The following is a 16768-nucleotide window of genomic DNA, read 5'->3' as shown; positions in this document are numbered from 1 at the left end:
TAGTTCAGGGGGTGGCCTGATGCCAGATCCTGCTCTTGCCTGCAGCTATGTTTGGTTGGCTTTACAGTATTGTTTTTAATTTTGAGCGAAGACTTTTTATCACTTCCTGTTATATCATGTATATTAGACTGATTTATATCCTTCTGTTAACTGCCTGGCTTCTTTAGTTAATTGAGTTGGACTCTTGCATAGTCAAATTTCATTTAGCACTAGTTTGAGGGCTCATAAACAAAAACCAGTGTTATTGATTTTGTCTCCTCTAACAGAACTTCCATTGTCTGGAGTACTCTGATTTCACCTACAGATTACCAAAAACTGTAGTACCATTGGATACTTCCGATTAGTTATACTCTGCTTTGAGAGTTAAACTATTAGTTTACGTAAAAGTACTGAAGTCTCAAGGAAGCTTGCTAAGACGTAGAGTAGAATTGTTGTATGGTACCATGACTTCAGAATCTGTAAATTAAAATCCATGTAAATGAATGAGACTAGTTCTGCCTCTGCCACTTACCAGCTGTGGGATCTTGAACAAATCACTTCATCCACCTAGGTTTCAGTTTTGTTTCCCGTAAATTACGGTTTGGCAGACATTTTCTATAAAGGCATAGAGAGTAAATATTTTAGGCTTTGCAGGCCACATGTTCTCTGTTACAACTATTCATCTCTGCCATTATGGTACAAAAACAGTCATAGATAATACATAAATGAGCATAGCTGTGTCCTAATAAAACTTTATTTATAAAAATAAGTGGCAGGTTGGATTGGGCCTGCAAGCCATAGTTTGCCCACCCCTCCCCTAAACTAAAAAATATCACAGCAAGAAGCAGTTATATTGGATGGAGTAGAAACAGAAGTACGTAATTGCAGCATCAGGGGGAAACAGAAATGGTCACACTGGAAAGAATAAATTAACAGAATCTAGAAGAGTATAGAAATCTCAAACATTTGGTTGCTTCTGAGGTTATACAGCCCAACTGAAGGCATAAAACTGAAACATTTTTACGGGGAAATGGTAGAAGAATAAGCTGATTCATACTATTTCTTTAGCCTCTGAGATCACTACTTTTTTAGTTAATATTAAACTACTAGCACACTAATCAGTACAGTAGAATAGTGTATGAGAGACTTTTGCAGAAGGTGCAACCTAAGTTGCTGATCATTTAAGTTATAATGAGATAACATGAAATGAGAGCTAATTATATAACAGAGGTAATTGATGTGCAATACATACCCATCAGTGCTATATGATTTTAGATGAAATAGGCTTTATGGAAGGCTATAACATGAGCTGGAACTTTATGGAAAATCAAGATTTGAGTAAGTGGAGAGGTAGATTTTCAGGGGTCAGGCTGTGTAGTCAATAGTGTTGGGTTTGAATCTCAGCTCTATCATAGTTACCTGTGTGACTTTGGGCAACTTAACTTTGCTAAACAGAATGTACAGTATAAATCTGTAATGTTTGTTTTTATTGTTAATAATGGTAACAATTCTCAAAAATATTTTGAATAAATGAATATTGTTACTAACAATAACAACACACAATACAGATTTGTAAATTAATAGGGATATTATAGTGAGAAGCCAAGATTTCTGCTCTCAAAAAATATCCGACAGCAGGTACTGTGCAGAGAATTAAACTAGTGCGATGTGATGAAGAATGACTGAGTAGATACTTTAGATTGGGTCATCAGGCAGGACCTCTCTGAACAAATGAATTTAAGCCGAAAGCTGAAGGAAGGAGCCATCCATGCTGAGATCAGTGGGGAAAACCTTGTAGAATTTACTATCAAAAAAAAAAAAGTCCAGTGTGGCTGCCACATACCAGGAGAGAGTAAGCATGTGAAATCTGAGACACAGGCAAGAGTCAGACCATGTCGGCCTTTGTAAATCAGGGAAAGGAGCTTGGATTTTATTTTAAATTCAGAGAGAAAGGCCATTGAAGGTTTTAGGCAGGAAGGTGACATGGTCTGGTTTGTAATTTTTAAATATTTCGGTTGCTGTATGGAGAATAGATTGTAGGGATGGCAAGAGCAGAAGCAGGGAGAGGAGTTAGGAGGCTGTTGCAGCAGTCCAGGGAGGAAATTATGGTAGCTTAAACAAAGATGGTAGGAATTGATGGGAGAGAAGTGGATGCATTGGGGATATGCTTTAGAGATAGTGTTGACATAATATAAAGGAAAAAGGGAGAACAGGAGACATGAAGAATAACAATCTAGATTTTTTACCTGAGCAGTTGGATAAATAGTAGTTTACCTAGATGGAAAAACAGAGGACAGTAGGTTTGTGAGGACTTAAGTTCTGTTGGATGTGTCGCATATTGACTTATCTATTGAACATTGAATTAGAGTTCTGCAGGCAGTAGTTAGTTGCAAACAAGCAGTATAAACCAACTGTGGTTGATTTAAGCAGGAAAAAATTGCTTATTGAAAAAATATTTGATAGCTTACAAAATCACCAGGAAAGTTAAGTTTACCAAGCTTAGAAAATGGGCTATTCCATGGGGAGACAAGGAAGAATCTCACTGCAGAACCAGTCTGGTGAGGTCACTGCTATTGCCTCCTACCGTTGGATGCGGCAGTTTGCACCCCTAACTTCCCTGCCACTAGCATCTACAGAATTAGTTCCTCACTGCCCTGCTTCTTTGCAGATTAGCTAACTATTCAGAGTCCCCAGTAGGTGCATCTGGTTGACTGAGCCAGGGCATGGGGCTAGCTGCCAGAAGTGCTGGGGAAGCAAATATCTGGCTTTTTATAGTTTTCAAATAAGAAGCACTCTCTCACAAGACTTACATGGTGTGAATTCCCTAAACTCTGAAAGGAATAGAAATAACAAATATGCACTATAGACATCCATGTGGAGATGTAGGATGTCAAATAGGTAGATGTATGTATGAATCTGGTGTTCTAGGAAGAGGTCAGGGCCAAGAATATCGATGTGGAAGTATCTGGCACATAGATGATTTTCGATGCCATGGATGATGGCACTTAGAGAAGAGAAGGGCTCAGGTCAGAGTTGGCAGTGGGAGAAGAGCCAGCATAGGAAACTGAGGAGAGACCATTCAGGGAAGAAAAACAGGAGAAAATATTGTTTTCTTTTGAGATAGGAGGAGAAAATGTTTCAAAGAAAGAGTGGTCAACTGTTGCAGATGTTGCTGAAAGTTGATTAAGATCAAATATCAAACAAAAGATGAAGACACAGATGGCAATGCCTTACATTTGCATAGGACATTTTGATTTTCAGAGTTCTCAAATACATTGCCTCATACTTCAGGTGGTATCCTTAATCCGTTTGGCAAATAAGCATTATTGAATATACACTACATACTAGGCACAGGGATACAAAAAGCTTGTAGATCAATCTAGTGCAGGTACTCTTAACTTTAGTGAGTACTACATAAGTATTCCCTGGAGAGTTTGTTAAACGACAATTTCCTGGGCTCCGTTCCCAGAGATTCTGACCCCATAGGATTTCTAGTATCTACTTCTAAGAAGCACCCCTAGGTGATTTTGGTGTAAGTGTTCCTTGGGTCACACTCTGAGGTACTTGGACCAGTGGAAGACAGGTCATTTTATTTTATTTATATGTATACAGTCTGCCTACTTCCATAAATAACTTCAGGTAGCTTCTAAGAAATATTTTTAAATTAATTAAAAAATTAGAATCAGGGAAGACAAAAATGAGATAGAAGTAAAGACCTCAAAATGGTACACAGCTTTCCGGATCCCAAGGTCCTATATTTTTGGCAAAACTGGACCACATGTTTGGCTCTTAACTTCCAGGCAACCCAACCAAAAAGTGAAAAAAATATTAAATAAATAAATAAATGCCACTATTTATCAAAGTCTTAACTATATTCTAAAGGTACTGCCAAACATACTGCTATATGCATAAAATATGCAATATTTTAAATGTATCTCTAAACATACCTTCTATTAGAAATTCGAGTAAAAACAAAATTCATATTTTCTGTGAGAGATCTTAAATTTTCAAGAGAAACAAATGTTTTATCATTCTTTTTTTACAAACATATGAGTAATAGTGTAGTTTATATGATTTACTTATAACTTTTCTTATAATCCTTCATCTAGTCCAATGAGATAGATACTAGCCTCACAATATAAACAGAAAATAAAACCTAAAGAAATTAAGAAAGTTTCTCCCATTTACACAACTAATACATGGCAGAGCCAAGATTTGAACCCAAAGTCTGCTCTTAACCATGAAATTCACTGCACATTGTATAACCTTTAGAAAGTAAAAAAAAAAATTTATAAAGAAGAAAATAAAAATCAACCACAGCTCAGTTACTGTTAGCCACTGTTAAAAATCTAGGTATGTTTTTTCCAATCATTTAAAAAATAGCTTTAATTTTTTTCAGAGTGTAGAAGTAAGTATACTTTAAAAGCTTTGGAAAAGAGAGAAAAGTATAGAGGAGGAAACAAAAACTCATAGTTCTAGAAGCTAGTGATAAACACTTCAAAATTTTGGTATATTTCTTAATAAGCTTGTGTTTATGCTTTTCTATTTACATGGACTTTTTTTTATGACAATAATGGAACTTTATATACATGAAGTTTTATGTCAGTATATTGGTGAGCTTTTTCCTATCTAGATAAAATTCTTCAAAAGTACAGTTTTGGGGGCTGCTTAAATTTCCATTTCATAGCTTTACCATAATTTAATCATTCCAGTACTGCTGGATATTTAGGTTTTACTTACTTACTTTTATTGCTACACAGCTGTGATGAGCATAAATACTTGTTGGCAAGACTTCAGGTAAACAGACATTCTCCACTGCTGGTGGTGATTTATGTTGATACCGTTTTCTTCAAGTATTAAACAATTTGAAATTGTTAATGTCCTTTCCAGTAATTCAATTTCTAGGAGTCTCTCCAAAGGACCCCAGACTTTTTAATTATTTTCCATGCTTTGAACTGTCTTTTCCTTAGGATCTAAACGCTCTTCCCACAGCAATGCTTATTTTTATGGCTTCTTCAAGAACAAGCGAATAGTTTTGTTTGACACTCTACTAGAAGAGTATTCTGTTTTAAACAAAGACATCCAGGAGGAGTCTGGCATGGAACCCCGCAATGATGGAGAAGGGGACAGTGAAGAAATAAAAGCTAAAGTTAAAGTGAGTTCTTCTTTTCCTAAGAGACTCTGGTTTAGTTTTTATAAACATTTCCTGGGACAACTCAAAATAACATCAATTTTTGTGTAGTGAGTTTTGAATTCAGATTTCAAATTCAGTTTTGAATTTGAGACTGTCAAATACAAACACCATGGCCCCTTTATAATTCTGGTATTTGGGAATGATTGTCACTATTATTACATGCTAATAACCTTTTCCATAATGTACACATTAAAATTGGAAGCATAAGATAGGAAAATTCCTATGAATATAAACTATCTTTAAAACAGGGACTTTATATGTATTCCTGATGCCTTTATGATCAGAGAATTCCCACAGACAGAATAAAGAAGAGATAAACATGTAATTTTTAGCTTCGTTGAGACATAGTAATTATAGGCTTTGGCAATGGAGAGACTTGGATTTGAATCATGGTTCTGTCATTTAGTAGCTTTGTGTCCTTGGGTACGTTATATAATTTGGTTAGTTTTCTTTTGTTTGTTTAATAGATATTTATGAAACATATAATCTGTTCTGAGATATTTTGATTGGCACTAGGAATACAAAAATAAAGAGGCATACATTGCTCTCAAGGAACTCATAGTTAAAAGAGGAGAATATGGTAATTGCCAGAAGGAAGCTATATAAACTGGATGCAGTGAGAGCACTAGAAAAGACATTTCTTAAATCTGACCTGAGAGTCTGAGAAGGCTTTTCCTGAATCCGTTGCTGGATGAGGTCAGCTGGTGCTGATGAGCAAAATCTAAAGTATCAAGACTACATGGGGAAGAGGGAACAATGATAATAAATGGCACAAATTTAATCAGAAAAGTCACCAGTATGTATGTGTGTGATGTGCCATTGGCTTCGGTATCATTCAGAGATGATTTTGGATCTGTGCAACTCTGGGCAAGTAAGGTTTTCCAAATCTTTGGTTTCTTAACTAAAAGATGATGCCAGCAGGATTTTTCACCTCAGCACTGTTGACATTTGGGCCAGATAACTTTTTGTTGTGAGAGGGTATCTTGTGCATCATAGGATGTTAAGTCGCATCCCTGGCTCTCCTCACTAGATACCAGCATCAGCTCCCCTACCCAACAATTTACAACCAAAATTGTCTCTAGAATTTGCCAGATATCCCTGGGGCAGGGACATATGGGGCAAGATCACTGCTAGTTGAGAAACACTGGGCTAAGAGATGCCAACCTTTTAGAGTCGTGAAGATTAAACGGAATAATACATGTGAAGTACTTTGTAGTTCATTTTATATATTCTGAGTACTAGAAAATAACTCATCATTTGAGCATCTGTTTTGACCCTAAAAAGATGGTCTAGTACAGTGCCTAACCTGTTATAAATATGTAGATGGAACAAAATTCTCTGATGAGGTTAAATAGCATTGGGAGAGGCTTAACTCCTTTGATTTTGTTTTTTGTTTTTTGTTTTTTTTTTTTTTTTTTTTTTTTAATGAGGTTATTCTGCCAGTTAGGATATTGGAATAAAAGTCACTTTGGTCTTACCAAGAATCAGGATTTAAAGCTAGTAAGAGATCTTAAGATCATTCTATAGCTAGGAAAACTGAAGTCTAGAAAGGGTAAACAAGTGACAGACAACACTGGGGAATCAAACAAGTTCAGTAAGTCAACTTGCTTAAGAGGTATCCACGTACAGCGTGGATTACATTATAGCCAAACCTAGACATTAGATAGTGGTCCACTAATTTCAAGCAATGGAATGAAATTACCTACCTTAGTATCTATGAGAGCAGTATTCTTTGGCTTAAATCTTTAAAAAGATTGAGCTGAATGGAGTTTAAGTTATTTTCCTGGTGTCTTGAAGAGCCTGCTTTATTTTGTTGATAACTACAAATATTTTAGCATCTATGTATAAGTTACATGATGAAAATGTATTAGACATAGTCCTACCCTAAAGAACCTATAGTAAAGGAGACTAAATATGTACACAAATAGCCCATTGTTTAAGGCACAGTGTGGTAAAGATCGTGAGTGGCTGAAATAATGTGGCTTTTAGAAATTAGTAAGTTAATGCAGATCTTAATGGTCAGACAGATTTCTTAAGAGAGAAGATACTTGAACTAGACAGAATTTTGACTTGGGGATGGGCTTTTTCATGTTGAAGATATGAATGAATAAAGCTATAGAAAAATTACATACTGGCTATTCTGAGACTGATTAAGTAGATTCTTATAGATGGGGATATAAAGGTAGGCCAGGACTAGTTTGTAAATACTTCTTTCTGAAGACTTCGAGTAGTTGTTTCCAGTGGCCTGGAAAGTTTAGATTGACTTGGTTAGAGGCCAAAGCTTGTTTTAGGAAGGCTAAAATTTGGTGGCAGCATATAGGATAGAGCAAAGATTGGAGGCAGGGAAGCTAATAGGGCCTATTGCATTAAGATATCCAAGATAAACATGAAATAATGAAGGCATGTACTAGAGTGAGAGGTCAGAATAAATGGAAGAGTCACGATAAAAGATGGATTTAAAGCATTTGGTCATCACTATTATGGGGAGTGAAGGAGAAGGTCAAAGATTGACTCAGCAGCACTCATTAACTGTATTACTTTCCAGTGCATGTACCACTGGTGAGATGATTTTAGATAGTTTATCAGTATTTTAGATTTGAATAGCTATATATTAATGTATATGAGGAAAAAGATAAGAACGTTTCATGAATGTTATCATTTAGGATAAGGTTAAGTTTTAAAAAGTAAATTGGTTTAAAGAAAGATACTAAGTAAATAATCACATAGAGAATACACAAATGTGGCAAAAGTTTAGGAAACAGTGATTTATTCAGCATCTGCTACTGACCACCTACTATGGTTTTAAGTCTGCATGATGCAGAGATGAAGTGTTTCATTTTTAACAGAAGTTCAAGGAAGAAAACTAAAGTTATTTGAAATCCCTCCTCTTAGAGGTAACTACTATGAACGTTTCGATGAATGTCCCTATACTGGCCATTGACACTTTAAAAGATGTCTAGGGAACTTACTGTCTGGAGTAACCCTTGAGGAGACAAATGGAGAACATAATTGGGACAACCTGTCTCAAAAGCAGTTTAAGTAAAAAGAAAATTAAAAGTATATGAAAGCTGTATAGAAAAGCTGCCCTTTTGTAGAAGAAAACAAGTGTTTCCCCAGCAAGTGCTCAGGTTATGTGAAAGTTTTCCCAGCTGATAAGTATAATAGAAAGGACACACGCTCCAAAGGTGTGGGTTGGGGTTTTACCCACAACTTATTAGCAAGATAATCTTAAGCAAGACATTTTAATTTTTCAGCTTCCTTTTCCTCATCTCTAAAATGAAGATAATACTTTTCATCCTTCCCAGCTTGGTGTTGTGAGGATCAAGTGAATCAGTGTGTGACTTTTATAAATATTGCTATAGAAAAGTAAAGATGTGTATTTTATTTATTTTTGTTTTTTTTCATGTGAAATGTGTGTGGGAAGAAAAGAAAATCCAGTTCTGCCTAAGAATCTACCACAAATAAGCAAGTCTCCTTTTTGTAGAAAGCTCTCTTCATTCCATATCTTTGAATATGACTTCAGTGTAGTTCTGAATAGCTTCCTAAACCCACACGTCAATCAAAAGACAGGAGCCTCTGCGCTCTAATAGAGAACTGGTTGTTTTATAAAAGAATTTATAGTTCATATTGGGAAGCAGATAACTTGTGAAAATGGAAACCTAAAGACTGTTAATTTATATAGAATGAGGTTCATCATACTTGCCTTATAGAAGTGGAGATTCATGAACTGTATGTACAATACCTAATATAGTCAATGTCCGGTACGTAGGCCATTAATGAGTAGGAGCTATTAACATCATTATTATAAAACAAAAAGACATACTTTTGCTTATCATAAAGTGATAGATAAGAGGGTTAAAAAATATCTATGACAAAATCATCTATATCCTACTAACCATAAACATCGTACTATATATATTTCTAGTCTTTCTAAAATATTTTTTTTTCATCATTTTCCTGTTTTTGGATATATGGGTTGTTTCCCAATTTTTTTCTGTTAAAAATATTCTAGCAGTGAATATCTTTGTGTGTAAATATTTAGTTGCACCTCTTTTCCTCCTTAAGTAGATGTCTATTAGTTGGTGCTTTAATTCATAACTCCCTCTTAACGGCCATGTCCTGAAGGTACAGGTGCATGTGTGTGTCTCTTAGCCATTTAAGGAACTGGGTTAGTTATCTCATTTTTTTCTTTCTCTACCAAATGTACTCTGACCTAAATTCTAATATTTGAAAGGAAAAGATAATAAATGTACATACTATCTTGTAAATCTCTCTGATTGATCCCTTTTTCTCATGTATCTACCCAGCTTTTCTTTAAGTGGTCATGTTCCTTTAAAATGAGGAATCAGTAAAGGAGAGGAAAGTAATAGAATATCTAGATTCCAATAAACTTTGCTTCCCATTAGGTTGCATTTTTCTAAACTGTATAAAACAAAATCAATTCCATGTTCGTCTGTTTTTTTGTACTTCACCCTTTTAAGTAGCTGGAATTTTTTTCAAAACCTTAAGTCTTCACTTTCTAAGATCTATATTCTCTAATGTTACAAGTATAATATGTCTCCAGTAGATCAAGCTGGTATATTATTTTGTTGAGATCTTTAAATCATTGATATTTTATTTGCTCGATGTTTCAGTTATTGAGAGAGGTATCTTCACATCCTTTATTATGATAGGTTTGTCAGGTTTTCTTTCCAAATCTGAAAATTTTTAACTAATATATTCTGTGGAAGTAGTATTAGGAACATACAAATTTAGAGTTAATGTATCCTCTTGGTAAATTGAACCTTTTAGCATTCTGTTGTGACTTTTAATAATACTTTTTTCCTTTAAGTTGATTTTGTCTGTTATTAATATAGCTATACCACCTTCTTTTGATTGGTGTTTACTAGAAGTCATGTCATCATTTTACATTTTTAAAAAAAATTATTGAGATAAAATTCACCATTTCAACCATTTGAAAGTGTAAAGTTTAATGGTTTTTAGTATATTCATAATGTTGTGCAACCATCACCACTATCATTCATTCTTTTACTTTTAACCTTTTAACATCCTTATGTTTTAGATATCTTGTACATAGCATAGCAATGGATTTCGTTGTAATGGCTGTTTTTAAATCCAAACTGACAGTCACTTTTTTTTTTTTATTGACAAGCTTAGCAAACCCCCAGTTGAAAGGTCCTCTTCTTTTACCCTTTCCAGGGAGAATAAACTTTCAGGCTTCTGCCAGGATGAGGGAGGAGCAGTTGCCTTTTGGTGTGGAGTTGGAGAAGGAATCTGGAGTTTTAACCATTTCTCAAACAGCTCTCACCCAATTCTTATTTTAGTCACCTCATTCTTTTCCCCCAGTTCCAGAAGTACATGACGCTGTTATTTCCCAAGCCCTTTGAAGACACTGTGGTGTAAATCAGGCTGCTTCCGTTTTCTCTACTACTGGCTTATGAGTCAGCCTTCTTTGGTCTGCTTAGTCTTATCATTTGTCCGTCTGCTTTTTTGCTTGCAAAATGTCACTGTTATCATCTCTACTGTTTCTCCCATCCTTGTGAGTTTATATCTTTAAAAAATATATAGCCATTGACTATAGTTTGATTGGAGTTTTTAGAGGGAATAAAATTAGATGTGAATGTTCTTTCTGCCATCTTAACTTGGAAGTCACAATTTTTAAAATGGCAATTCCTGGTGTATTTTTTGGAGGTCATAAGTGATATGTACTTATTAGTGAATAATTTAGAATATAAGAAAGATAAAATAAACATCACTGTAATTATACCACGTAGAAAAACTGCTAACATTTTGATATAGTTCCAGTCTGTTTTCTATATTTGTGTATTTCTGCATACATATTCACATTTTTTTGTAATTAGAATCATACTCTATGTTTTTAGTTTTGTTTCCTGTTTTCTTCACCTAATAAACCATTATGTTAGAATGTAATCTTTGAAAACATTTCTAATGGGTGTATAACATAACTATTATTTGACATTATCTATCATGAGCAGTTTCCCATATCAAAACATAATTTTTGAAAACAAAATTTCTAGTGGGTTTATAATATGGCTTTCATATGACTGTCATTATTTATTTAACTATTGCCCTATTGACAAAGATTTATATTTTTTCCACTTTTTTTCCTAATCTAAATTAGACTGTAAGCTTCATGAAGTCAGAGTATGTCTGTCTTGTACATGATTCTATGTTTAATGCTTATTAACCCAGTGTCTAACATGGAGTGGTTCAGAGAATGTTTTGTTAAGTGAATGAATAATTTTGCACAAAAGTCTAATTGTTTCCTTAAGTTAGAATCTAAGAAGGGCTCTTACTGGGTTAAAAGGTATAAACTTTTTAAAAGTTCTTGTTAATGTATTTTTAATTTGTTCTTTGATTCAGAATAAGAAACAAGGATGCAAAAATGAGGAGGTGCTTGCTGTACTAGGCCATGAACTGGGACATTGGAAGTTGGGACACACGGTCAAAAATATCATTATTAGCCAGGTAAGTTTGGAGTGACATTTCTCCTTTTATGGCATGGTAGTCAAATGAGAAATATGGCAGGCATGAGAGGTCTTATAGTAGAGAGCTTAAGACGAATGCTATAGCCAGGCTACCTGGCTTTACGCCATGGCTCCTTGACTTACTACCTGTGACTCACTACCTACTTGACCTCAGGCAAATTCTTGAACCTCTCTTTGCCTCCATGACTTAATTAATGATAATACTTCATAAGACTGATGTAAGAATTAAATGAATTAATACATGTAAAGAGTTTGTAGTAGTACCTGGAATGTGGTAGGTACTATAAAATTTATTATTGTTACCACTATCATCATTACCACCTGGGTTACTCAGCTATGGGAGCTGTAAGGTCAAAAGGCATGAGCCTAGATAATTTGGACATTAAAATGCTTTTTAAAAAACATCTTTTTCTCTCTTAAAAGTCATCATACATCTTTTGAAAAGAAATTGGAAAATGTACTAAATATAAAGAAGAAAATAACAGTTGCCATAACATTCCTCCTCTGGGCATTAATAGCTCTAAACCTACAGAGTGACCACAGGTTGCAGGCTTTGGGTGAAATAGCACTATTATCTTGTTGACTGGTTCTGAGCATATGTAGCTTTAACTGAGTCTTAAGTGAGACTTTATACCCTTCTAAAAGACCAGCTGATTCTGGGTGCTGGATTACATGGGTAGACTTGTGAACCCCTATAGGCATTTTCTGGTGGTTTACATCTGTAGGTATAAAAATGAGTTCCTTGGCTTGAAGCTATGTTGTATGGGTACACGGCAGTGAATGAAACATTAAACAAGTCCATATCTAAGTTCAAAGTAAATATTGTATCAAACAAGGAAATCACTGACCCTTTCATGAAGGTGGGAGTCCAATGAAGTCAGCCTACCATGAGCTGCTGGCCTGGTCCCTGAGGTGTGCTACCTCATCAGGGCTGGGGTTGATTGCCAATTCTGATAGCTTGAGCACCTGGTAGGAGCCAGTGGGGGGATGTCTGTGTTATTGATTAATGCATTGACTCCATCCCTGTCACCTTGGCCACTTGGTTCGTGACCAAGTCCTCGAGTGCCTGGGGAAAGAGGCTGGCTAACATCCACAGAGCAGACATCTTCTCCACCTGATCCCTGAGAGCCTCCTCTGCTAGGGACTCTTGGTGAACATTCACATTAGACCAAAATATTATCATTCTCAGGGCTAATTTTGGAAGTTTTTCTCATCTCTCTTTTCCAGATCTCCCTGTTAGTCATACTCTAGTTTATTCCAAGGCCCTGATCATCCAGCCAAACCATTAGTTGTCCACTGCCAATTAATTAGTATATAATAATTAGTTAGTATATAATCATCTCAGGCCCTCTCTCCTACCAGTCTGAGTGCACGATGAGGTAAACTGCTTAAAGTTTCTTACTGAGAGTATTTCTTTTCACCACTGTCTTCCAGGATGGTACTGTAATGCCACAGCAGTCTACTTTTAGCTAGTGCCAGCATATTAAGTGATTTGTAAAATAGCCTTAAATGTTTCCTCCTTAATTAAATAATTATAGGGAACGTCTCATGAGTAAAGGTCATTGAAGGGTGGCAGAGTATCAGGAGCTGGCATACCAAGAGTGTAAGCCACCTGCTCATTAAACTTCTGCCTTCAAGACTTTTTTCATTCCCACTCCTATATTTACCACTTACACCTGATGTTGGAGTTCTAAGCATACCACTTTCCTTGCTAGATGGATCAAAATAGCATCCAGTTCAGGAGGAGCAGCCCAGATTGTGAGATAATGATGTCCTGTGGCCAAGAATCAGTCTCTAGTAGGTCCCAGGAGCAAACTGAAAGTTGTTTTTCAAAAGGACAGTGGTTATTTGATGGAAAAGGCATCAAAGCTTGTGATTCTAGGGGCCTTCACTGTGAGTGAAGTTTTCTCTTGGAGCTTGTCATATTGGATCCACTGAGTTATACAGGCTGAGTGGCAGAGCTGCTTGCATTTCATCCTGGGCCAGCTGGTGAGCCTTTTTATTCTCTGAGCCCCACTGTAAGCTGGCAGCTTTTTGAGTCACCTGATAAATGGTTTGGAGCAACACACCTAAATGTGGTATACCTCTGAGATCCTCATCTGCTAAGGAAAAAGAATAGTATTTGTTCTCCAGCTTTATTCCAGTACCCCTTTACTAGTATTTTGGCACAGACTTTTGATAATTTTTCTCTTTTATGTATTATTAAAGATAGACCTACTTTTTTCTTGGGCCTTTGTAACTATTCAGTAAAGCTCCAGTGGTCTTAAAGGGAATTCAAGGGATGCCTGTTTTCTTTGGAGCCTGCCAATCAACGTCAAGTGGGAGGCCTTGTGTCTGATTATGGTCTAGTGCAAACAATGCCCGAATCCATTCTAGCTCTTTAACTTTTTACAAGAAGAAAATATTCTATAGCTGTTGATTACTTTAAACTGTCAATTATAGGAGGTTCTACTTAAGCTTGTCCTTAGAGAAAACTATATAGTTTATACCTTTGGGGAAATTTTATTTTTCTTTCTAGACTAAAAACTATGAAACTACCTAAACTTTTTTTTGGCCCCCATATTAACGCCATAATGTCTTATTCTAATTTTTTGGTACTGCAGTGAAATCAGCTCAGTAATAACTTAGAAATTTTGTGTCCTTCTTTCTAGATGAATTCATTCCTGTGTTTCTTCTTGTTTGCTGTGTTGATTGGTCGAAAGGAGCTTTTTGCTGCATTTGGTTTTTATGACAGCCAGCCCACTCTAATTGGATTATTGATCATTTTCCAGTTTATATTTTCACCTTACAATGAGGTAATGTATAATCTTTCAAGTTATTCACATATGTCTTGTTTCAAATCTAGAACCCCTAGGGTAGTGAGAAAAGAAATAAACAGAACTATAGTTTTAACAAGGAGATGAAACAAAGTCTTTTAGTCCCTTGATTTACTGGCCAGTGTAAGACAGGAGCAGAAAAACCCAAGCCCAAATAAAGAAAAACTTGTTTGGGGGAAAAAAAAGTGAAGAATTAGACTTTAGTAGTATAAACTTTGAAATAACACATACCTCAGAGACTTGGTGATGGAGATTAACTGTTGGAATGCTATGGCCTAGACCACATACTCACCAATGCTCAAAATCTGTGTGTGAGAGAGCAAGACAAATAATAATTGAGTATATGTATGGCTAGATAAGGGAGACTGTATGACAGTGTTCCTCTGACTGTGTTCTCTGACCACCTGCTTCAAAATTGCCTTAAGATCCCACTCCAGACCCTCTAAATCAGAATTTTGGGTACTTTATGATAAGTGAAGTTTAAGAACCACTGCTTTGGAATTGCTTAGTAGTGGGGCTTCATACATATGATAAGACATGGATTAATGAGACTATTAACAAATCCGATGATGACAACATGTTGTAATATTTGATACGACTTCCAAATTAAGCCAAGAAATAATATTGGGGAGCTTGAGATATCGCCATTCGGAATTATTTCTTGGAACAGATTGTAGAGTTAAGGTTTTAAGATAAATTGAATGAATCCTATTTGTTCATAAAAAGAGAGAGAAGGATAAGGCACCAGAAAAGAAAAATAGAGAGGAATAGATCATACTTGTATAGCATTGTCCCATAAACTAAACAGATTTTTCCAAGAACTGAGATAGATCTTTAAACTCTAATATTTTAATTTTGTATTTTAACTTATTGAAAATATTTGTAAAATGCCTTACACAGTTTATTACTGCTTAGAGACTACAGACCACTTTAAAATATTGTCATTTCTGTCTTCTGTCATAGTTCAGTAATGCCTTAAGGATACTGAGCTAGGTGTACTATTGAATCCAGACTGCTCTACTTTTTCAGCGATTGTACTATTTATTTATTTATTTATTTATTTACTTACTTACTTACTTATTTGTTTGTTTGTTTGTTTGACTAATTTTCTTGTCTCTTCCCTCACAGTCAGGCTGATAATCCTCGCTACTATTAACGTGACTTTCCATTACTCCACTATTCCTTTCTAATTTTCTTCTTTAATCTACCATAGACAGGAAAATCAGATAATCCTCCTTATTAAGTAAAAGTCACTAGATTCTGAGTAGAAGGGTCCTCTTGTAAGTAGTATTAGTCTTAGTCATTACTCTTTGTGGCATCTAACTGGGCTATTCAGGGTTTTTTGTTTTGTTTGTTTCCTTATGTTGAGTAGTTGAGTTCACTTCAAAACATGTCTAAATAAATGTGGAGCATTAGAGTAATTTGAAATGTGATTAATCCACAGAGATAATTTTTAAAACCTTAGAGAGCCCTTAAGATTTGTTTTAAAAAGATTGGATATATAAAAAGAAAATCTTATGTTTAATGTCAGTGTTGAAGAGGGCATGATAGGAAAGAGATTTTATGGGGAAAATTACTAAGAAGAGTTTGGAAAACTATATAAGAGCAGTAGGTGCATATTAGTATCTGCTTATGTCTTTATTTGTTATAGTGAGATTCAAAAAACAATTTGCCTTAGTATTGAGAGAGCAAGCAAGAAAGAGAGACACAAACACATACCAGTTAATGATTCTATCCCTAAAAGTATATTCAAGATTTGAAAAGAAATTTCAGGCAGAATTCAGTTACTGAGTTTGAACATATCTTAGAAGGTAGCAAGAACTCTCAAACTTTGCTTTGAAACTCTTATATTTGCTAGCGGCAATAAGAAGTACAAATGAGAGACTTTTTAACCTTTTTTTGTTTTAATACTTAAGTATTTTAAGATAATATCTATCATTCAACCTACAGTACTTCAGTATGCAAAGAAATTATTCTTTTGGAGACTGGATCTTTATTCTGGCAATGCTGCAGAGCTCAGAACATTTTAGAAAATTTAATTTTGAGATTGTCATTAAAAGCTATAGCATATTTTTTAGAATATGCTCAGTAAAGGCTGTCATTATCCTTTAAAGGTAGATAAATGATCATGAATATTTTTTTAAAAAGAAAAAGAGTCTGAATATAAATTACCACGACTTCACTCTGACTCTTGAGGAAGGTGATGTGCATGGGCTTTGGAGTCCCTGAAAATTTCAGCACTACCACCTGGCTGTGTGACCTCAAGCAAG

The 16768-nt window shown here is 35.2% G+C and overlaps 1 protein-coding gene across 1 annotated transcript in view; it reads left to right on the top strand.

Annotated features, from left to right (window-relative positions):
- The window catches only part of ZMPSTE24 (zinc metallopeptidase STE24), a 34829-nt gene that overhangs the window by 14697 nt on the left and 3364 nt on the right, over window positions 1–16768 (top strand). The window contains exons 7-9 of the mRNA XM_011377974.2: window positions 4950–5134; window positions 11558–11662; window positions 14334–14477. Coding sequence (XP_011376276.1) covers window positions 4950–5134; window positions 11558–11662; window positions 14334–14477 — 434 coding nt within the window. The remainder of the gene's footprint in view (window positions 1–4949; window positions 5135–11557; window positions 11663–14333; window positions 14478–16768) is intronic.

This window comes from Pteropus vampyrus, unplaced genomic scaffold, assembly GCF_000151845.1.
Source record: "Pteropus vampyrus isolate Shadow unplaced genomic scaffold, Pvam_2.0 Scaffold326, whole genome shotgun sequence".
Classification (NCBI taxonomy): Eukaryota; Metazoa; Chordata; class Mammalia; order Chiroptera; family Pteropodidae; genus Pteropus; species Pteropus vampyrus.
Note: the sequence above shows the minus strand (reverse complement) of the source record. Positions and strands in the feature narration are given on the sequence as shown.